Genomic DNA, 22,811 nt, shown 5'->3' with positions numbered 1-22,811 from the left:
AAATATTTTAAATTAGTCTAGTAGACCTTCATGCTTCAACACTGCATATAAATAATGGGGGAAAACAACTGCAATATTGCATAAGGAAAACCTTTATTTACAATTGACCACAAAATTTGCATGGTTCCAGTCTCCATATCAAATTAGGTTCAGAAGGAATTTCATATAAAAAATGTACAGTACATTATTTTACTCAATAATAAACCCATAATTTAATCCCCTGGACATAAATTGTGCTCCAGACAAGTTGTATATTCCAAACAAACTCCTTAAATCTGAAAATACAGCAATATTATACATTATCTTGTTAAAAACATTTCAGCAAGTAAAAAATGTCTACTTCTAAAGGACAGTACCATACACCACAAATTCACAAGAAAAATTAAATAACATTAACTTAAAATATCTTTCAGTCACAGCATTTATTTTTGGGCCTTGTTTCCATTCAGAAAACAACTCTGCATCTATCATTAATCCATAATAATCCAAAAAAAAAAAAAGCATCCTGATGTGATTCACACAATTTAACAAAAATATTTACAGCATTTTTGACCTGAAGTAGTTTTGTATAAGGCACAAGAAGAGAGCAGACAGAAAACAAAACATTGATTTACAAGCAAACACATTATCTCCAAGCCCTACATCTAGAAAACCCCTCCCTCCCTGATACACTTCTGAGACTTTATCACAACAGTTTCAAAGTGTTTTAACAGTAGTACAAAGAATACAATAAAACCTCAATCAGGCATTTGCATTAAGAATCAGTGTATAAATTGATATTTTACAATTTGCCCAACAAAAAATTCCCCCATTTCACAGCTACGCAACTTGGTCCTTGATAAAAGGAATTTCAAGTTAATGCTAAATATTTATCAGTACTGAAAATAAACCAAAGGGAGGTTGACCTTGAGAAACAGCAGACCCTCCATATTCTCCAGTAAAGGCCTGGGCTGATTTAGGGCACAGTTGACACTAGCTGTGCTGAACAGCGTCTCTGCTGGGACGATGCTGGGAGGGCAGCCCACATAACGGGCGGCTACTTTGGCAAGATCAGGCCACAGGAACTTTTTTATGTTCCAATAGTCAAGGGGGTCGCAGCTTTGATCCAGTATATCTTCCTCAAGGTACTCCAACACTGCCAGCTCAGAGGACTTTGGTTTATCCTCGTGTTTTATCTTTTGTCGAATGTCAGCCATTAGAGACCAGAGGTTGTCCTTGTTTGAGGGGGAGGTGTTGGATGAATCGCTGGCCTCGTTGCAGCCATTGGGCAGCGGAGGCTTAACTGCAACTGAGGTAGAAGAAGAGGACAAGTCCAGCTCTCGGATCAGATCTTGTTTACATTGCTCAGCTTCTTCCTCTGTGAACAATGAAGTCTTATACCGTGGGTCCAGCATGGTCGCCCAGGTGTAATGTGGGTCGTGCAGAGTTGCAGACATTCTGCTCACCATGGCTTCCTTCAGAGACTTGAGCATGTTGTCTATGCCCACTGTCTCATCAAACAGCAGGTCTATTTTTCTATTGAGAATGTGAATGAGTGGTATCACTTGTCCCAGAGTGGCAGTGCGGTTGCTCATCTCCCTGCAGGCTAGTTCAAAAGGTTTCAGCGCATTGCAGACTGATAGCATTACCTCCCACTGATCGCAGCTGATCATTTCCCTGAAATTACACTCGATAGACATCTCATCAATGGCTTTCTTCTGTTCCACCAGGCGCTCCAGCATGAAGAATGAGGTCCTCCATTTAGAGGGAACATCTTGGATCAATTGGTTCTCTGGCAGCTGGTGAACCCTCTGGAGCTCAGCCAGCTTCTCCTTGGCCTTTGCTGAGCGGTGCACACGTTCACATATTTTGCGTGCAATACTCAGAAGGTTCTGAACCATTCTCTGGCTCTTTATGGCTTCGCTAACAATGAGGTCTATAGTGTGTCCAAAACACTGCATGGTGACATGGCCATGGTCCTCCAAGGTGTTTCTGATGGTGCCATTATCAGTTACAGTGAATCCCTTTTTCAGCCCAGATGAAGTGATCCAAGAATCCCAAAGATACTGAAGCTGTGTTGGGATGTCATGCATATCGTGATCACAGTCTATCTGCGAGACACTTAGGAGAGCAGAGCAGTGAAAGTCCTGACCCTGAGGTCTGACACTTGACTCGTACGTCGCCCAGTGGGCAGTAAGGGTCAGGTATTCCCTTGTCTGGCTACTGACCCAAATACTAGTTGTGAAGTGTACAACCCCACCTTCAGCCTCTTTCAGATGGGTCAGCACAACATCCTTCACCCTTTCGTACATATCTGGTATGGCAGTGCTGGTAAAGTAAGAAGAAGGTGGTAGAGAATACTGAGGCTGGAGGTACTCTAGCAGTCTGTTCAGTCCAGCATTCTCCACCATAGCTGATGGCTGAAGATCCAGTGCGAGCATTTCTGCAATAAGTTTGGTGATTTTTTTGGCAACCGGGTGGTGTTCATCAAACCTCTCAAGTTCCTGTTCTGTTTCAAAAACTGAAGTGTCCATGAGCTCTTGCTTAACGTGAATTTCAGCAGACGGCACATCACCTGAGATAGTATTTTTACTTTCAAGAACATGTCCATGAAACCTTTGCATGTGCCTGAAGAGGCAGCTTGTGCCAAGGTTTGTAGTCTTTTTGCCTCTGCTAATTGTGCGGCTACAGTGCAAACAAACCACCTTTGTGGGGTCAGCAGGTGAAATAGAGAAATGATTCCACAGTTTTGAAGTCTTTTTACTGAAGACAGGCAGAGTTTGTGGCTTTTTCTCACCAGCAGGGCTCTCAGTTTCTTTGGTTGAAACCACATCGGTTGCAGTGAGATCTGTATAAGGATGAGGGGGGGAGTCTTTCTCATCTGTGCTTTTTTGGTTTTTGAGAACATCTGGGTGGCGTCTCATAAGATGCCTCATTAGACAGCTTGTACCGAAGTCCCCCCGTTTCCCCCTACTGATGACACATGTACAGTAACGGCACAGTGCTTTTAACTGATCGACTGGTGACACTATGAAATGGTGCCACACCTCAGATTTCACCCGTTTCATGATCTTCTTATTTTGCTGAAACACTGAATGATCCTGATGGAGGCTGGAGCCCTCAGAGAGATCACATGGGGAGGAAGCAAGAGGTGTATCCCCCCCCTGAGTTTTGAAGGACAGATTGAGTGAGGTCTCCTGCTCCGAGAGATGCATCATCTCTTCAGATTCCTCCTTAATATCCATGCTTTCCTCAATGCTTTGGGGTAATTCATCTGATATGGTTTCTGGTGAGGATGGAAAAAGGGGTGATTCTTTTTTAAGTTCTTGTGGATCCTGTAGTTGTGTGCGGGACAAAAGTGAGGGGGGATTTGTATAGGGTGGGGGAATGTGATTGCCCTGGCCATTTTCCTCAATCACAACCTCTTTATGTGCTCTCCACATATGACGAATAAGACAGCTTGTCCCTAGATCCTTGCCATTTTTACCCCTACTGAATTCATTCATGCAATGGATACAAACTGCTTTGGAGTTGTCAGCAGGGGACAGGTAGAAGTGTTTCCATACAGCTGATCTCCGACGGGAACTAGAGCTTTTTGGGGTCCCTGGAAGACGCTCAGGCCCTCCATCTGACATGTCTTCAAGGTTGTTTTCATTGGAATGTGTGGGTGGGAGCGTGCTGCACACAGTGTCAGTGTTGGCATATGGTTCTAGTTTTGGTTCGACTTTGGGTAACACTTCTTTGGATGACAGGTCTGAATTTTCAGCTGAGGAGGTGGACGGTGAAGTGTTCTTTGAGGCAGAAGTAATGACGCTATTGGTCAAGTCTCCGTTTTTTGGTGAATTTGGGGAGGGAGGTATCAAAGGTGAGGCAAGGGAGCTAGTCAGATTATTTGAGGACGCGTCGGCTCCATCTTGTAAAAGCACAGTGGGGTGAGCCCTTCGTACATGCCTCATTAAACAACTTGTGCTGAGGTCTTTCTCATTCTTACCCCGACTGAATTCTTTCATGCAATATAAACAGATTGCTTTGGTACTGTCGCGTGGCGATATGCAGAAATGATTCCATGCAGGAGATTTTTTTCTTGGGTTAGTATGACTCCTCATAGATGACAAAAGGCTCTGAGTGACAGCATCCATGGCTACATCATAAAGGGTGCTTGTGTATCCACTTAGTAAATTACTGTACTCATCACCTTCTCTTGTTACAAAAGGGCCAATTGAGCTACCAAATGCTAACCTTTCATCATCCTGTGTTTCATCCTCCTTTCCATTTGCATCCCCAGGCTCCTCTTTGATATGTTGACTCGTCTTATTATCATTTTCATACTTCCCATTCTCTGTATTTTCCTCAGTATCAGTGTTTAGGCATTTGTTTGAAAAAGTGGGAGAAGCTGGATCTGTCTCATTTGCCTCATCTGACTCCAAGTGTTTGTCAACCTGAGAAGATAAGTGGAGAGAATGGGGAGAGTCCTTATCCAGTGTTACCGAGGAGCAAGCAGGTGACTTTTCTTCTGCAGCCTCATGAGGGAAAATGCTATAGGATTTGAACACATATCCATCCTGGCCCTCAATTTTCAAGCAGGTCCCTTTTGCCTCTTTTTTTTTACTTTCAATTGAGCCATTAGGTTCAGTGATCATATCCTCACTCATGTGAGAAACCTCTTCCTCCCCATCCATGGCGACAGCCTAAGTTTTCTGTAGAATAGTTGAGTCTACGTTGTCAAATGCAGTCAATTGTTTTAGGTGTAGTCATTGATACAGCAGCTTTCAAGCAGGGGTTGTAATGTGTGTGTGGCTGTTTAGGACACAAGGTGGCTTCTTGTCCCACTCCATTTATGATTGAAGTAGTTACACCTCTCTGCACCCAACCTAGGGAGAGGTAAATAAATAAATAATAATAAAAAAAAAACAGTTTCTTCTACAGAGATAACATTTGAAAAACAGGTAATACCACTATTATAATAACAAGAGTTCAGTTTTCTTTTCTGACTAGGCTGTCTTGTCATTGCTGCTACCAAACCTTGTCACTTTCAAGTTAATCGCATTTACACACACACAAGTCACGATAAAGTCCATCTCTGCCACTGGTACTGTTCCTTAAGTGTTTTTCCTAATAGCAAATTTGTGGTTAAAATAGACATATGTTTTCATTTGCAAGTTGACAAGCAGCAACCAAATGCCATTATGGGATCTAAACCCAGAGTTGCGTCACAGCTTACATATGCAGGAAGCCAACTGGAAAAGGATAATCATTCATCAAGAGCAGGAACACCACTCAAGGTTCCTTCCACAGAACTATTGCTAAATTCTATCAGCTTCACAAAAACTGAACATGATATTCTCCATGCCAGCGGGATTCATTGCAGGGCTGTCCCATTAGACTGCATTTGTAGCTAGGTGTACATAATGAACTATGGTGTGTATTTTGTTAAACCATCTGCACCCTGATGGCAGGTACACCACAGGCAATGTGATCCAGTCAACTGTAGTCTCAAACAACTACTGGTTACCTCATTGTGCTGCTTTTGAAATCTGTATATCAAATATTTCCCTTATGATCAAAGCAAGTGATGTGTTACTGTTAGTAAATGCAGGTTGCTTTACATGCAGCATAAACCAAATGAGAAAACAAATTCCAGCTTACTGTTTTCTTCTTAAACATTAACTTTCCACAAAACGGCATGTGTGCATACAAAACGCGTAGGCTCTGAGAACCCGTCTAACTCTAGTGAAACCGAGTATAATCCGACCACCTATTAGTTAAGAATCGGTCGCTAATATTTATGTATATAAATTATTATAGCCAACAGTACCAATTGTATTCTAGGTTTTAAATACATGATCCCATTTAAGTAGGCCTCCAAAAAGCAAGCGGCGTTACCTCTAAGCCATTTCCTAAATGAGCTGTGACAGAGTTTTCCGGGTTTGGCTGAAGTGATAGGAAGATGCGAGGGGACAGCAGAAAATAGCCAACGCTGTTTAGCTTTCATCTTCACTTGACACACTAAGTTGTAAATAGGTGTCTACACAACAGCTTTCGACTTAAACTAACCGAGCAACAGATACTACACACACTGAAACATGTGCTACCACCAATAAATGGACATTAACCTTAGAATTAACTGTTTTTTGGCAGTTACGCTACATCATCAGTAAACACGGTGGCTATCACGGTGCTAACTGGGTTAGCCACAAAGCTAATAAACACACAAAAACTACACACAGGTACAACACTTCTGTCACATGGAGGAGTAGCACAAACACAGAAGTCAACATTACTCCCACAACCGTCCAATTAAAATAAGAATTGCTTAGGAAAGGCGTTTAGTACATTTCGGACCACACCACGACTGCTAGCTGCTTAGCTGCCAGCTAGGCCACACACAGGACATAGCTAACCTGGCGAGGCAGAACCCAGCCGAGGAAACACACGAACCACACGGGATCCGAATCAGAGTAGCACTAACCACGACATCCCGGCCGAATTAAACCCTCCTCGGGCATTTACATGTGCTCAGCGTACTTACTGTGAAGTATGACGATGCGATCACTAAGGTTTCGGCTCCTAAACAGTTAAATATGACACATTTGATTGATCCGGAGGGGGGTTCACTTTGTTGCTTTTGTCTCCTGGTTTGCTAAGCACTTCACGTTCGGCCGAAGCAGCTCCACACAGCGTCGGACGGAAGGAACACGTTTTAATGATGTCACCGGGCGCAGGGTCCTCGGTGTGGCGGCTATAGGGGCAATTACACAACCCCGTGTATGACTTTGAGTTTGTAATCATTGGCACTGTTATAACTGTTGAATTGAAATATTGACGGGTTCATATTAGATCCAGTGAGATTACCGGTTCCGTATAAAATTATTATTATTATTATTATTATTATCATTATTATTATCAACACTAATACACAGGGTATTTTGCTATAGTGTAATATGTGTTTAATAATATTGTTTTAGCCGAAATACATTCGTCTTCGAATGGAAAGAACACAAGCGCGACTGTTCGCACGAACATAAATCAACACATATGGAAACACGTTACTACGAAATACTTGCTGTTCTGTTCTGCATCCGCGGGCAATAAGGGGCAGCGCATTGGGTTTTCAATGGGGACTTAAAATATCTGCAATTTTATCGACACAATATGTTATTATTGCTCTAAACCGACGTGGTTTGTTGACCTCAGGAGGGAACGTCTGGGGCGAACTGGTCACCAGGGTGGGGCGTAACGTTAGCGGTGGTTTGCTGTTGTTCTGCCCGCGCCCTGACTGTCTCTTGTGACTTGACGAGAAATGCTGATTCAAACCACACGCAGCCTGACAAATACACACACCAGTATGAAACTCACATCCTTCGGTTATGACTTAACCACGGCCCCGTGGGCCACAACAGAGACAGGTCTACAAAGATAGACGACAGCGCTACTGCCGCGATTTGCGCTTTGTTCGGACATTTGTATTTGTCTGGCTAGCGAGGACTGACAAAAGGCAACGCATTGATTGTGTGACAGATGGGCTTTTGTGTGAAAACTACGACTCACCACCAGCATGACCTCCAGCGTCACACGTAGAGGAGTGCGTACGGGTGGGAGTTGTCTGGTGAAACGCATTGTTATGTTGGGGGATGAGCCGTCTGTAGTGCTGCTGCTGCTGCTGCTGCTGCTATTTGCGTTTGGTCGGCTGTGGCTAACGACTGGTTCTAACCTGTACATGGTCCACAAAGCAAATAATTGTGTCCCGTGTCAAAATTAACAGCGAAAGCTCACGGGCACCAATCATGCCTCTTTGTCTGTGCATTAGAATCTGAAAACACCCCAGTTTCGGCCGTTGGATGACAACACTGTGTACGGAATTAGAGCCACTTAGCAGGCCGTGCTTTTTAAGGCTGCTGACTAGCCACCGTTTTCCTCAACTAGCAAAACTGTTCGTGCACCCGAGGTATGTGATCTATCTTTATGTGCTTCGTGCGCTGACTGCGAAAAGGCACGCTGCACATCTGCACAACGTTTATTTTAATGTAACGCACTGGTTTTAAACGAACTAACTTTGTTTTAAAGAGCTCTTGTTTTGTTTGACGTCGTTCGTCCTGTTTAAGGGGGTGGCTAGCTCCTCTTGCTAGTTAGCTGGCTAGCTAATGTTATTGTTAGCAACTTAGCAACTTTGACTGTGAGTTGTTAGGATAAGGACAATTGCATCTCTGCACCGACTTGGCAGGTGCTAACTCCTGCGCAGTCCTATTCAAAGTGCCCGGTGGCCGCCTCCCACAGCATTTAAATGCTTCAGCTCATTGACAGAAGTAACGCAGAGATGGCTGCTACAACAGAGTTTACTATATTAGACAACCTTAACTTTGTCAGTTTTGTTTTTGGGCAAAAACTGAAAATAATAGTCTACCCTAGTTTTGCTGCCATATATATAATAATAAAGTATTATTTCATTTTGGTGAGGGAAGTCAACAGAATGTCAGCTTTGTCCGTCCTATTGCTGTTAGAATGTGAAACATGTGAGTCTCTGTCAATTATAAACAAATGAATTACACCACAGAACACTGTAGCAATGAATTACAATGGTTTTTGTTTTTCTGATTCCTGAAGGGCAGCAATAAAATACATTCACCTTCACGGCCCTTATTTTAACGTACTTGACCTAAATTAAATGCATGAAGGCCTCCCCGCTCTTATGTCTCCACAGCATCACGGAGTGTCAGGATGAAGAAGAAAGCTCGGCAGCACCGGGTTGCGGTGCCGCACAGGCCGCCGTCTCCCATCAAGCCATCCCCCAACAAGCAGATCTTGACTTACGCCCAGGCGCAACGCATGGTGGAGCTAGAGATTGACGGCCGTATCCATCGGATCAGCATATATGACAAACTTGATGTGATCTCTGATGATGACCCCATGGTGCAGGAGATGATGGAGTGTACGAGCAATAAAGAGAATGCTGAGAAACCACAGCAACAGGTGCTCCTGAGATCAGTCAGGCTAAAAAACAACCAAGAGAAGAGAAATGCTGCATTGGGCATCACAGGTCACGGAGAGGGAGGGGGACATCACGCCAGTGGTAATGTTGGTCCAAAGCTTCCAGAACCGAAGTTCCGTACAGTGGAGTATAACCTTCCTGCAGTTCCTAAGCTTCCAGCTGCCTATTATAAATACACAGAGAAGACTGATGAAGAGCTCGATGAGGAAACAGAATATGATATGGATGAAGAAGATTATGCCTGGTTGGATTTGGTCAACGAAAAACGACGAAGCGAAGGGGTCAGTCAGGTCTCCCACAATGTATTTGAGTTCCTTATTGATCGCTTTGAAAAGGAGCTTTACCTGGAGAATCTGGATCAAGGGAGTAAAAAGCAGGCTCCTATTGATGATGATGCTGTTTGCTGCATCTGTGTGGATGGAGAGTGTCACAACAGCAATGCTATTTTATTTTGTGATATGTGTAATGTGGCTGTACATCAGGAATGCTATGGTGTGCCCTACATCCCTGAAGGCCAGTGGCTTTGCAGACACTGTCTACAGTCACCCACCCAGCCTGCAGACTGCATCCTGTGTCCCAACAAGGGTGGAGCAGTAAAAAAGACAGACGATGAACGCTGGGGCCATGTTGTGTGTGCCCTATGGGTCCCTGAGGTTGGCTTCTCCAACACCACCTTCATCGAACCCATAAATGGTGTCAGCCACATTCCTCCGGCCCGCTGGAAGCTCACCTGCTACCTCTGTAAAGAGAAAGGTGTTGGGGCATGTATTCAATGCCACAAAGCCAACTGCTACACTGCCTTTCATGTCAGCTGTGCCCAGAAGGCTGGCCTCTTTATGAAGATGGAACCAATCACTGAGGTAACGGAAACAGGAGAGACAACCATCTCTGTGAAAAAGACTGCCTACTGTGGAGCTCACACACCTACTGGCTGTGTAAGGAGGCCGCTTTCAATTTATGATGATCCAAAACCCAAAAATGGACTATGTAAAAAAATGGACAAGGGTAGAGTTGCTGTTAAAGGACAGTCAAAAGGAAAGCAGAAGAAGAGGAGTAAGAAGCCCGAACTTGAAGTTGAAACTGAAGCTGAGACCCCTGCTGTTGTGCCTAATTTTCCTGCCCACAGGTATAATAATAGCTTTACTTTTATACCACATGAGCTGGGAACGAAATACTGCATGGATTTGATTAGCTGGGATGGCATATTCTGTGTAGTGATATTATAGGTATCCATGCTTTATGAGAGAGTGATGTAAAGGGAGGATTTTCTCTATCTTTATGAAGGACATCTAGATGTTAATGTGCAAAAGCTGTTGCAGCATGTAACACTGGCTAATAATTGACTTCTTGGGACATTTCTTGTATGTACTGGTCTAGGTCGGGTGTGGGTTAAATTCATCCTGTGGCATCCATTTGTTGTTTTCATGATCTATTTTCTAAAAATATACTTCACCATTAAAACAAGCAGGTAGTGGCATTTTGGATGGTGTAGTTTTGTTGGTATCTTCTTGGCTTTATGCTTATGATAATGTTCTTCCTGGTTCCTCTAGGTTACAAACCATTTTGAACCAGGTGTCAGTCCAGAAAAAGAAAGCATTTGTGGAGCTGGTCCTAAATTACTGGACACTAAAGAGGCAATCTAGGAATGGTCTTCCTCTCATCAGGCGACTTCAGGCAAAACTGCAGTCTCAGAAGAATGCCCAACCGGTTTGTTCATCTGTCAGTCAAACACAGAAGACTTTCAGTCTCCATTTTCTCTTTACCAAAATACCACTAGTTTGTAGAAATGTATATAGCTTGTCATTTTTACATATTTTGTTAAGCATTTTACATTCCAATGTTTTGCCTGTTGTTGTTTTTTTCTATTTTGATTCTTAATGTGTGCATTCATTTACATCTCCAGAGGCAGAGTGAGGAGGAAAGCAGGGCATTAAAAGACCAATTGAAAGAATGGCACCGTCTTCGTCACGACCTGGAAAGAGCCCGGCTGCTGTTGGAGTTAATCCGTAAGAGAGAGAAGCTCAAGAGGGAAGAGGTGAGAGTGAAAGATGTGGAGAGTCTGAATCTTTTAAAGCAGTGACAGGTTGACACTTTATAACAACAGGACTTTGCACTGATGTCTGTGTCCAACTGTTGAGTTGGAGACTCAGACTACTTACCTGCTTTGACATTAGTTATGCTGAACAACTTTAAACAAAGCACTCTGAGCTGCTAATGTTTTAATGTTCCACTCTGTTGTAGATTAAACTGCAGGAGACCCTATTAGAGATGCAGCTGACTCCCTTCAGTATTTTGCTCAGAGCTCTCTTGGACCAGCTCCAGACAAAAGACCAGGCCAGGATCTTTGCTCAGCCAGTTGATATCAATGAGGTGAATGTCACTGGATATTTGAACTCAAGTTGTGTTGTTGCACCTGTGCACACAAAATCATTTTCTTTTCCACCTATTTGCATCTAATTTTCTTCTATTCATGTATAGATCATACAGAAAAACAAAAACTCAAAAACTTGTGTGAAGTGATGATGTACTTTCTCTTCTATTGCCTCTCATATGTTAAAAACACACCACCACAAATATTACAGCCAGGACATATTAGCTTGCTCCATGTCACAGTTGAAATAATCAGTGACAAAACAACAATGGCAGCCTCCACTTTCCTTTACATTACCATACATATATTAAAAGTACTTGAACACTCCACCACAAATGCTGCAGCCTGGAGACAGCTTGTTCCATGTCACAGGGTTTGGTTATAGCGACTTGGCATAGACCCCCCCCTCCCCTTCATTCCACTAAGTAGGAAGTTTTACTGCCTGCTTAGTGGAATGTGTAACCTGAGTTTAAGGTTCGCTGGCAGATGGTGACGTTTGTAAAGTTAAAGAGTGCACTTGTCACTAAGCCCGGCTAGCTCAGTCGGTAGAGCATGAGACTCTTAATCTCAGGGTCGTGGGTTCGAGCCCCACGTTGGGCGAGGTTTTTATTTCAGTTCCGGTATATTTTGTCTGTTTTGTTTATGTAGAAATTGTTTTGTTGACAATAAGACGTTGAAACTCTGGAAGATAACATGAAAATAAATAGTAAAGTAATTTGAAAATAGATCACTATATCTCCTGTTTCTTGTAGGTTCCTGACTACCTCGACCACATCAAGCATCCAATGGACTTTTCCACCATGCGCCAGCGCATAGACGCCCAGGGCTACAACAACTTTGATCAGTTTGAGAATGACTTCAACCTCATAGTTGACAATTGCATGAAGTATAACTCTAAGGACACATATTTCTACCGGGCTGCTGTTCGTCTTCGAGACCAGGGCGGCGTCCTGCTTAGAAAAGCCCGGCGTGATGTGGAGAAAATTGGCTTTGACACAGAAAATGGCATGCATCTGGCGGAGGCTCCTAAAATCGTAGCATCACCATCCTTTTCTTGGGAAGTGGGTAAGGGCAATAGCAAAGATGCGGTCAGATACCCAAGAATTTGGCCAATTACACATTTTTTGTTGTTTAGACTCCTGATTATTTTTAATATTTTGTGGGAAAACCCTGTATGGCCAGTTATAGACTAACAGACATTTTGTGTCTTGGTGATGCTGGTATACTTTCTTGTTGTGTAGAATTTGTGCTTTTATTTTGGTCTTAAGCAAGTGGAATGCAGCTTAACTGGCCTAAGATCAGGTGATTGACCCGGCAAGCCAATACCTTTTCACCCTTAATAGCTGTTTGGTTGAATGTTTAAGATTGTTGTGATGCTATATGTTGAATTGACATCCATTGAGTTTTGATGCATTCAGTTGAATCTGAAAAAAAAAAACTGTTTCTGTATATTTCAATACTGCAAATGCCCACGTGTCACTGCTGTATATGGTCCTGTGACGCTTGCATCATTAGAGGCAAGGCAAGGAATATTCATAAAATGTGTTCTTTTGAAATTCTTTCTGTAGTGGACCGCATACTTGTGCCAGCCAATCGGGAGCATCTGTCTCTGGACAAGCAGCTGCAGCAACTACTGGAAAAGTTCGACCTCACCTGTGCCATGAAGTCCAGCCCCTCCCGCAGCAAGCGCCTCAAGCTGCTCAAAAAGACTATCAATGATGTTCGCAATGAAATGAGCTTAAAAAGAGTCTTGCCCTCCCACCACCATTCTTCTTCTTCATCTACATTAGGATCATCTTCATCCGCTTCCTCCCATCCAGACCTGGGTGGAAATAAAGAAGAAAGGCTAAAGCCCAATGGACAGTTCCCAGATGATGAGGGTATGTATTAATCTTTAATTTTAATATTAATTTTAGCTTCATTAAATTGCTTAAATTGCTGCTGTGCTCATCAAGTAGCCTTTCTAATTTAAGGAGAATCACATATTCTTAAATCCTAAAATGCTGGTGATGCGCAGAGTTTAGAGTTGAGCTGCTAACACTAAACTTAATCTCAACCAACAAAAAAGTCACGATGTCCCATTCTGATTTGTTAAAGTATGACACCAGCCAAACTTTATTGGCAGTTAAATCTAAATGTCAGGTTATTTTAACTTATCATTAAAAACCCTTCATTGCTATTGTAAAGGTGAGCATTTGTTGTTGCATTTAAATTTTCAAGAACTATGCAGGGTTCTTGGTATTTGTCAAAGATTATAGTTTTGACTATTAACCTGTATTTCCCTAAAAAAGTGAGTCAGATCCATTCTAATTATGTTATGCTAATCAAATAGCTCATAAATGAATGTCAATGAGATTATGTTTTTTATTTCAGTGACATTGCCACACACTTGAATATGAATTATACATAGAAAGTATATCTTTTGTTTCTTTTTTTTTTAGAAAAGTAAGATTAAACAGCTGGATTATGAGTAACGTAATCTTGAAGTATAGAAATATGGTTAAAATTGTCTGTAGAATGTAGTCATTGTTTTAAAACGACACAACTCGCAGATTGACAGACAGATTGACTTGAATTTAAAAGACGCTTGCAGATATAAAAAAGCAGAGTCACAATTCAAGGTTTGAGTGGAGGTTATTATTGTGCTTTAGCAGCAGGGGAAAGGAATAAGACTGACCACTGATTGGGGCCTGAGGAACAAATATTTTTCACATCTCCAAAAAATAACAGACTAGAATCAATCCCTAACAGCTGTAAACAAGGTCAAAAGGTTTTCTTGTATCACTTTAGTAACACCAAGTTCCTAGCCTGGTCTTTTGCCTGCAGTGACTCACAGTGCACTTGCTGAGTCACATTTTTATAAGGAAGGAGTCATTTTGCTCTCATTTCTTATTTATAAAAGAGCTTTAGTGTTTTGCTTAATAGAATTTTGTTTTACTAATGCGGTGTCAGCATTTTTACAAACACAGGGATAAAGTGTGGGTGCTACAGCACATTACTGCTGCTAGTGTAGGTCACATTTATTTGGTGGCTGGGCTTTTGTACTTTTTCTTACCCTTCAAACTTTTTTAGAATTATTTTTTGTTCTACTAAAAGACCATAAAAATCGCATTAATTAATACTTTGTGTAAACCTAAACGACACATTGTAGTGCATAATCAGTTTCAACATCAACATGTTGAATATGTGTTATTGTTAGTATTGTCAGTTTATAATTAAAATGTTAATGCTCTATAGTCAAAAAGTTAGTTTTCTTTATCTTCTGCATTGCAGGAGACAAGTCTCTTCCTCCTAAATTGGAGCCTTCAGACTCTATACCTCCCCTTATCCACTCAGACACAGATCCTGAGCCCCCTACCCTCAAACCTATTGATGCTGCCCTAGACTGCGAAGACAAGCCTCACAGCAAGCGAGTCAAGTTTGATGCCGACATACCTGACCTGTTCTCCCCTGCTCCCCGCCTCAATGGCCACTCTCACGATAACATGGAGAACTCTTTGCTGGATGGAGACGTGAGCGTGGTGGCCACGTCCACCCTTGCAGAGCCCACAGGCACTGTTAACCGTCGGACTGCCGTGCTCTTTCGCAAATCGAAGGCTGCTAGCCCTCAGAAGCTTCCAAGGAATGGTGATGAGGGTTCTGACAATGTCGACACGAAAGAGGGCAACGAGGAGGAAGATGAAGATGATGCACAGCTGGGCTCCAAGTCATTCCTATCAGTGGTCATACCCCGGCTGGAGACGCTGCTTCACAGCAAGAAGAGGAAGCATAGCGGTAGTAGAGACAATGAGGAAGAGGATGGAGAGGGAGAGCATGAAGAGGAGGAAGAGTCTCGTGGTAAAGGAGTTGACACTGGTAAGAAAAATACAGAAACAAGTGTCAAAAAACAGTTTTTTAGAAAGAACTCAGTATTAGGTTTTTCAGTGCCAGTAATTTCAAACATTGTGATAATTTTCTGCATGGCTAAACATTTTTTTGAATTCCAATGTGTGAGAATTTGAATAGCAGTGTTTTAAGCAGGTGATTAAATTAGTACACAAGTATTTAGTTCTGCTGCCAACCTCTAAAACTGGCAGCACAAACATTGCAATTAGCTGTTACACTGCTTACAAGTCATCACAGTAAAATTGTAAACAGCTCAGCAGTAAGGAACAACAAACACTTATTTAGTCTTTCACATCTGTTTGCTTAAATTAGATTTAAGCTTGGCTGAACAACCTGTAGCTGATGCAGAGAGATCATTTGGAGTGGCTGAGATTCAGATTGTGGGTTTTGGATTGCAGTGTGGTAATTTCTGTTGCGTGTACTCTCAGGCCTATCTGGTGGTTTTCTAGAACTGGAGGAGTCAAAGGGTCTAGAAGATACCAGTAGACCCAGTAGACCTGTCGAACCACGGAGACGCTGTGCCTCAGAATCCTCCATCTCCTCATGTAGCAGTCTGCCAGGAAGCACCAGGTAATGTAGTTGATTAAAATATGAAGCAGGTAGCAAAATATGAATGACGAAACAGTGAATAATAGAATAATTACTTTGTAAAGGCACGACCTAAATAAATAAAAGGTTCTCAGTCATCTGGTTTCCCTTATTTTGCTCTGGAGCATTGTGTCATTTCTGCCGTTTATTTGTAAAATTGTATTTTTTGTCTGTTTACCTTCTGTTTTGTTTCCAGCACTATTCTCAGTCTTCCAAAATGTGGGAAGGGAAAACCTGCCTTGGTCCGGAGAAACACTGTGGATGATAAGAGCGAATTAATCGCTTGCATCGAAACTGGGAATTTTGCAAAAGCTGCACGAATCGCTGCTGGTAAGTGTCAGGAGGATTTGCATTTTAAACCGTGCACATGTTTGAACATTTTTGAACAGAGCTACCTTTTTTATTCATTTCTTTAACAACAGGTTAACATTAAATTCCAGGGAGATCTCTTATTAAGCTACATTTTTAAAAACAGTAGGTTTGACAATTAAAAATGGTTTACCGCATTCTCTTAAGAAGTCAAGGTAAAAACAGTACCTTTAAAGCAGTAAACTATTAAATAAATAAATATAATCAGTAGAAAATACTCTTGGAACGGAAAATCCAGTGCATTTTTGTTTGACATTGAAAAAAACAGTACATGAATAAAAACAGTACATGAATATGACAGTGTTTTTATTAAATTTACATCTAGCTGTATTAAACAAGATCGAACATGGAACCTTTTGTATCCGATGACCCAGATTTTCAGTGAGCGAAGGTGTTGGAACTGTTTCATGTTATTCAAGTCCTGTGAGATTTATCAATCAAAGAATAAATCTGTAAAGGATGACTCTTGGTTTTAGAGTTATCCTTTGGTTTCTTGAGTTTAACATGTCAAACCTGTATTTGTTGTTAAAAAGGATCCATAAATATGAATACCCGAGAACTATATATTAGAGAAAAACAAGCCATTTTGATTCTGAGAAAAGATGGGGAAAAAAATCAGGCTTTGGAAAAAAGAAAACGTTGGGCATAGCTGCTATGACAATATAAAATAATGACAATATAAAATAATAAAGAAACCACTTGTGTACTTAGCAACATACATAGAACAGCGCTGCAGAAAGAAAAATAAAATCTCATGACAGAAGCAATGTAAGAACTGTGAAGAAAAACATATCAAAAGAATAAACCAACAATATGGTAATGTCACAGATTTACAGGCTTAATTCACCATTTTCAGGCAAAGGATATGTAAACGATATTATGTATCATTTACTTTAATCTTAGTAACAAGAAACACAGCACAGTAAATGCCAAAACTAAAAGCTGAAATTGTCTTCAGGATTCACCAAAACCAAATAAATTGGCCATGCCATTTTAATACTTTTGGAGGGAACTGTATACATAAAAGTACAACCTGTGAAGCGGTAATTTACTGCAATAGAAACAGTGTTGATAAGTAAATAATTTTTGGTAAATATTAAAGCAAAAAAAAAAAAAAGGCAAATATTTAATTTCTGGAGTTGCACATATTAGGATTTGACTTCTTAGACAAAACAAGACGGTTGAAGACATCATGTTCGTCTGCAGAGATTTCAAGTCTTTGGCTAATTGCAGAAGTAATTGGTGGATTAGTTTCAGTAAATTGCAGTTTGTTCATATGCTTATATCAGCAAGCCACTAAAACAAATGACTTTAAAATCAAGCACATTTATTATAGACTGCATGTGGAAATTATGCAGTGTAGTTGGTATGTCTGCAGGTCCTGTAAAAGTCTTAACTGATACATCATGAAATACAAAAATCATAACCTATTAGAGAATAGCTTTCTAGCGTCAGTACCAAATAGATCTTAAAGGTTTAACTTCATAGAATTTGCAGACACCTGGTGTTGATATAAATAAAAATCAGGGTTGAAAATGATGAGAGTTAAAGCTATGGTAACTTTTGGCACTGAATTATGAGTCAGTGTGCTCAGCCTGACACCATGGCGTATAACCAGTCAGCATCTGGAAACTTTTCCCTCATCTATAATTCATATTTGGTTGATTGAATGATACCAGTGGCTCGTAAATTCTAATATATATCCTTCAATGTGACTCTTAAAGGGCAAAGTTGATTTCCCATCCTGATTAGCTGTGCTTCTGCACATAATGCATGGCTTGTGAAATGTGTTTAAAGCCATACCTAACTTGTTTGGTGTTGTTCCTGCTTTCATAGAGGTTGGCAACAGCAATATTTGGATGCCCGCTAGTGCTGCAACAGTTGCATTGGAACCCTTAAAACTAGTTTGGGCCAAGTGTAGTGGATACCCCTCCTACCCTGCCTTGGTGAGTGTTTGTTTGTGGAAGGGGAAGCATGTAAATCACTGAAGTCTTTTCACTGTAATGTTTTATTGGCACGTCCTAACTTCGGGACAAACAGGAACATAATTATGATATTTGTCTCACAGGAGGAGGCAATAGTTTGACTGCAGCTTGTTTTTTTTAGGTGGCAAGTGCCCACTTTTCAGGATTCCATTTTCCTCTAGATGGCACCCTTTCACTGTTAACCAGTTTAATTTGACCTTAGCATAAAAGGACAGAGTAATATAGCATCTTATTGCCACAAGCTGACGGTGTGCATGTATTTGTGTGTATGCAAGATAAACATCTTCCATGTATGCTTTAGTGACTCCTTGTGTAAACGTGCCATAGTTTTTCCATGCATTTGGAATGTGTTTATAATTTCCCTCTCCACTGTGCATAGATCATCGACCCCCACATGCCGCGTGTGAACTGCCAACACAATGGGGTGTCCATCCCCGTGCCCCCCATGGACGTGCTCCGCATTGGAGAACAGATGCAGTACAAATCAGAAGAGAAACTCTACCTCGTCCTCTTTTTCGACAACAAGCGCAGCTGGTGAGGGAATGATTTAAGCTTAAGCAGGTTTATACAAGGGTGAACCTGTCAATCCGTCTGTCAGCTGATCATTATTCTGTTGTGGCTGTTAGACATCAGTTGTCAAGAGACAACACATAGCTCTTCAAGAGACGTTAAAAATTTTAGATTGACTCCCAACACTGGGACAATGGGGAAAATCCCACAGCAATGTTTGTGTCAGAATAGCTTTTTATCTGCTTCATATTATTCCACATTTACTGAGCTGAAATAAACAATGTACTTTGAGCTAATTATATACAGTGATAGATATCAATGCTTTCCCACTTCCCTTGGCAAGTAAACTGTATGTTTGGGCAAGAGGAATGCATTATGCAGTTGTCCAGTTGGGCAAGTTAAAATTCAATGTTATGGTCTGCCGTGTTTCCCACCCTGCCACAATATCAGCACTGATCGACGCATATTGATTTTTGTATTTTTGCAACTATTTAAATTGTTTAAAATCTTACTTCACTGTTAAGCTGCATGCAGTATGTTCCGTCTTTGAAGTGTTCATAGTCACTCATTACAGAGATTGGGTTATTTTATTATTAATTTCCTACAAACCAAACTTTCCCATTTTTTAAAAAACATTCTTATGGAACTAAGTGGCGCTTTTGTGAGGAATGTTCCTTCAACCTCCTTTACATGAACTGCTACCTGCCAATGAGAGTTAGACTGCGTGAATGTAGCAAATTATCTGTGTTGTTAAAGTGTAAAAAAAATATTTATGAAGTAGCTTCACAATGTGCTGATTATCGCTGATGAATTGCTATTTCTGATCCAAACAGAACCGTAAGGTGCTTCAACAAAAACACTGACAGACTATACTATTATGTGTCAGATACACAATTAATCAACATGTTTGATTTTTTTCTGCTGTTCAACTCATTGTCTGGTTTTATTCTGGGCTGTGATCAGTATTTATGCTTTACTATAACACTAAAGTCTTTCAGTATTGTAGTATTTTTAACTTTTAATACAAAAGCTCCCCTCTGAAGACAAATTCAATATTTAAATCAAAACTAAAATCCCTCAGTCAAAGGAACAACGCTTTGATACCTTGTTGACCCTGTGGACAACCCTTTCTACCTGCTGAGCCACAGTTGCCCCAACTTCAATATTTATTTAAAAAAAAAAATAATTTTGAAAAGCAGAGATGATATTTTATTACCTTTCAATTGTACTTTTCTCCTGGTAAGTAAGATTCTAGGATTCTCTGTGTTCAACCCTAGCTAGTATTCCGTTGGTGTAATATTAGTTCTCTCCTTTTGCCTTCAGGCAGTGGCTTCCTAGATCCAAGATGGTTCCTTTGGGCATGGACAAGACTATAGACAAGATCAAAATGATGGAGGGACGCACATCCAGTATTCGCAAGGCTGTCCAGATCGCCTTCAGCCGTGCCATGAACCACCTGAGCATAGTGCAGGATGAGCCAGTCAGCGACCTCAGTGATGTGGACTGATGACACCCACTGCCTCTTTCCCCTCACATGTGTGTGCGCGCACACACACTTTCACCTCTCCTCTACCAAATACCTTCCACTTTCTCCCCCTTCTGTCTCTGCAGGAGTATCAAATGTTTACTGGGCACCTGCTGTAACAGGTGGTGTCTCTTCCTCATCCATTCCTACTTGTACACACTTCTACCATATGCCGATGGGACGGCTGCTGCTGAAATGAATGTCTCCATCTATCGTCTCCACCACTAGGCTTGTAACTGCCTAGAGACTACCCCTCCCCCCCAATGTCACCAATCATGACTGTCATTTCCATTCATCATTTCAAGGCAAAATCATTAGTGATTGATTCTGTACATTTCAGTAACCTCACAGAAAATGTCTATGGTGTCAGAACTTTACAGTAAGACAAAAACTTTTGGCCCTGGCTCAAATGTTTTTCAACTCATTTCATCATAATTTCTGTTACAAAAGTAGCTACAGTAGCTGTTATACTGGCTACATAGTCACTGTGTGAAGGTTTTTGGTTTCATTACATCAGCTGTCGCCAATGCCTTCATTTATGACAAGGTCACATTTTTATACTGAAGTCATCAACAAGTAACTTCCTTTGTATTTAAACTGTAAATAATATGTACAGTTGCTTGACACTAACTTATTTTGTAGGTTTGACTTAAATGGGTACTGTAAATAAGTTTTCTTAGTATTTATACTTGATGCATTCTTGGCACTAAGGCGTGAGTGCTGTTTTGGTAGTGCTGTGTGATCAAGATGGAAAAAAAATGCAGAAGCCTTAGTATTAAGAAGATTAGGGCTACAATGTCATGTTTCGGAGAAGTATTCCCTTTTTCATCTTTTTTAAGTTATTAAAGTTTATAATTGTTTCCCTTTGGCATTAGTAACTTTTGTATTAAAATAGTTTTAGTATATTTTTGTTCATATATATTTATATGATTTAAATTACAGTAATACAGTGTGTAAGTTTCTGAAGCTCATACAGGCAGTCAGATGTTGTGGACACAGAACATATATTGTTCGTAAGAAACCAAAAATGTTGCTACCCAGACATTTATTTTATAACTTTATTTTTCATTTTTTCCTGATTTCTGTGTGAAATGTGTAATGGTTGCCAAAAAAAGAGTAAAAGTGTATTTTTATGTGATAAATTTGACTGTTACTTGGTTTTGATGTAGTTGTAGTTTAGGGAGATGTGCCTGCGTTAACTTATTGTAAAGTATTTGCATTACTTTATATTCAAAGAAAGAAATACAAACTGATTGTGGTAAAGTGGCACATTTTGTGGTGGATTCATGCCTTCTTTTAGTAACCTTTTTTTATTTAATTTTTTTTTTATAGCTGTAGAATTCAAGATATTTCATTTTATAGTATTACCTATTTTTTTTTTCTGGGTAGCATTGGATAGTTTTGGTATATTTCATTTTGTACTTAACTGTAGTAGTTTTTTTTAATCAGGTCATAATGGAATATTGCTGGGACTGTTTTTGTAGCAAAGCAAAAAAATAAATAAACATAAGAACAACAGTTTTTGTTTTTTTTTATTTCTGGGGGACAATTTGTAAGTATTCAATGTATTCATTTACTTTGTTTTGAACCTATCTATGGTACGTGAGAGACTTAAGTACTTTACCTCCATCATGGCTGGCAGAGGACAGTCACTATTGTGAGATATATGTGATTTTTGCTGTAAAGAAAACTCCAAATGACACAGTCTGAAGAAATGCTCTTCCACAACTCCTCCAGATGATGTCACCTGAAGAAGGTTTTCTTTTCTTTTTAGCTAGAAACAGTTATTTTAATTAGAGGGAAAATTGATAAAAATGCACGTGTACCTCCTAAACTAGAACAAGGGAAAGGCAGAAGTGGAGTTATGTAAACAGTAGTAAAACGTACATAAAATACTCAATATTTAGAACAAATTTTAGAACAATTATATAGCTGGAAGAGCAGGCTTTACGAAATTCTATAGATAAGATTTATTAACTTAAGGGGTGGGACGATGGGATAGAACACATACTGTGTTTTTAGCCCACAGAGCATCATAGCAAAGGGTTCTGCTGCTCAATTATGTAATAATCTTTGTTTGATATTATTGGATAGGTTTATAGCAATGCTAACAAAAGTCACATATAAACACGTAAAACCTTAAAAGCAATCAGTAAAAAATAAGCAGCGTAGTACAAAGCACGATATTTCTCTGAAATGGAGTAAAAAAATTTGAAAAAGTGGCTCCATCGTTAGCCCAACAGGAAGTGACGGCCATTTTGCGACCGTCCACACTGAGGCGCTGTGGCTCCATACGAAAGCCTGGCTCCATTTTGAGAAGGCGTCGTGTACAGAGTCAGTCGTACTTCTTCCTCAGGTAGGCATCAGTATTCAGCATATAAGGCGTTTTCATCACCGTGTTCAAATGCTGAATGCACCGATTAGAGAGAATGTCAATTAATGCTAAATCAGTTTGAAGACATGGCTGCTGGTTTGGCGCCTCTCTCCCCCAGCTCAGCTAAAAGTCTGCTAATGCCAATCACTGGCTGTTGCTTTCTTCATTTTCTTCTGTTTTTGTCCACACGGAATGGGCAGACAATTCTCTTCTTAAGTGTTTTATTTGTTTATATGCTA

The 22,811-nt window shown here is 40.6% G+C and overlaps 2 protein-coding genes, 1 long non-coding RNA gene and 1 other non-coding gene across 13 annotated transcripts in view; 3 read left to right on the top strand and 1 right to left on the bottom strand.

Moving 5' to 3' along the window:
• Window positions 1-76: 76 nt before the first annotated feature.
• Window positions 77-7,546, bottom strand: zbed4 (zinc finger, BED-type containing 4). 3 transcript variants are annotated; one of them, XM_067489529.1, is made up of 2 exons: window positions 7,528-7,546; window positions 77-4,850 (listed from the first exon to the last, which is right to left on the bottom strand). In XM_067489529.1, the coding sequence occupies exon 2, from the start codon at window positions 4,656-4,658 to the stop codon at window positions 873-875; it is 3,786 nt and encodes a 1,261-aa protein (XP_067345630.1). In that variant the 5' UTR covers window positions 4,659-4,850; window positions 7,528-7,546; the 3' UTR covers window positions 77-872. The 3 variants fall into 3 exon arrangements, with proteins under 3 accessions (XP_067345630.1, XP_067345628.1, XP_067345629.1); XM_067489527.1 differs by lacking the exon at window positions 7,528-7,546 and adding an exon at window positions 6,509-6,662; XM_067489528.1 differs by lacking the exon at window positions 7,528-7,546 and adding an exon at window positions 6,381-6,503.
• On the top strand, window positions 6,948-21,716 carry brd1a (bromodomain containing 1a). 7 transcript variants are annotated; one of them, XM_067489524.1, is made up of 13 exons: window positions 6,948-7,561; window positions 8,678-10,091; window positions 10,516-10,684; window positions 10,869-11,000; window positions 11,207-11,335; window positions 12,089-12,401; window positions 12,905-13,216; window positions 14,610-15,191; window positions 15,650-15,791; window positions 16,006-16,139; window positions 18,015-18,124; window positions 18,543-18,697; window positions 19,997-21,716. In XM_067489524.1, the coding sequence occupies exons 2-13, from the start codon at window positions 8,695-8,697 to the stop codon at window positions 20,178-20,180; spliced, it is 3,759 nt and encodes a 1,252-aa protein (XP_067345625.1). In that variant the 5' UTR covers window positions 6,948-7,561; window positions 8,678-8,694; the 3' UTR covers window positions 20,181-21,716. The 7 variants fall into 7 exon arrangements, with proteins under 7 accessions (XP_067345625.1, XP_067345624.1, XP_067345626.1 ...); XM_067489523.1 differs by having other exon boundaries at window positions 6,948-7,924; XM_067489522.1 differs by lacking the exon at window positions 6,948-7,561 and adding an exon at window positions 7,939-8,489 and having other exon boundaries at window positions 14,673-15,191.
• trnak-cuu (transfer RNA lysine (anticodon CUU)) lies at window positions 11,864-11,936 on the top strand. Its single transcript has one exon. It is a non-coding gene; the product is annotated as a tRNA-Lys (tRNA).
• Window positions 21,717-22,475: 759 nt separating the features above from the next.
• Window positions 22,476-22,811, top strand: part of LOC137106594 (uncharacterized) — a 224,861-nt gene continuing 224,525 nt past the window's right edge. For both annotated transcript variants that reach the window (XR_010911978.1, XR_010911979.1), the window contains exon 1: window positions 22,476-22,554. This is a non-coding gene — a long non-coding RNA (uncharacterized lncRNA). The remainder of the gene's footprint in view (window positions 22,555-22,811) is intronic.

This window comes from Channa argus, chromosome 21 (genome assembly GCF_033026475.1).
Source record: "Channa argus isolate prfri chromosome 21, Channa argus male v1.0, whole genome shotgun sequence".
Classification (NCBI taxonomy): domain Eukaryota; kingdom Metazoa; phylum Chordata; class Actinopteri; order Anabantiformes; family Channidae; genus Channa; species Channa argus.
This window is presented reverse-complemented; position numbering and strand designations above follow the sequence as displayed.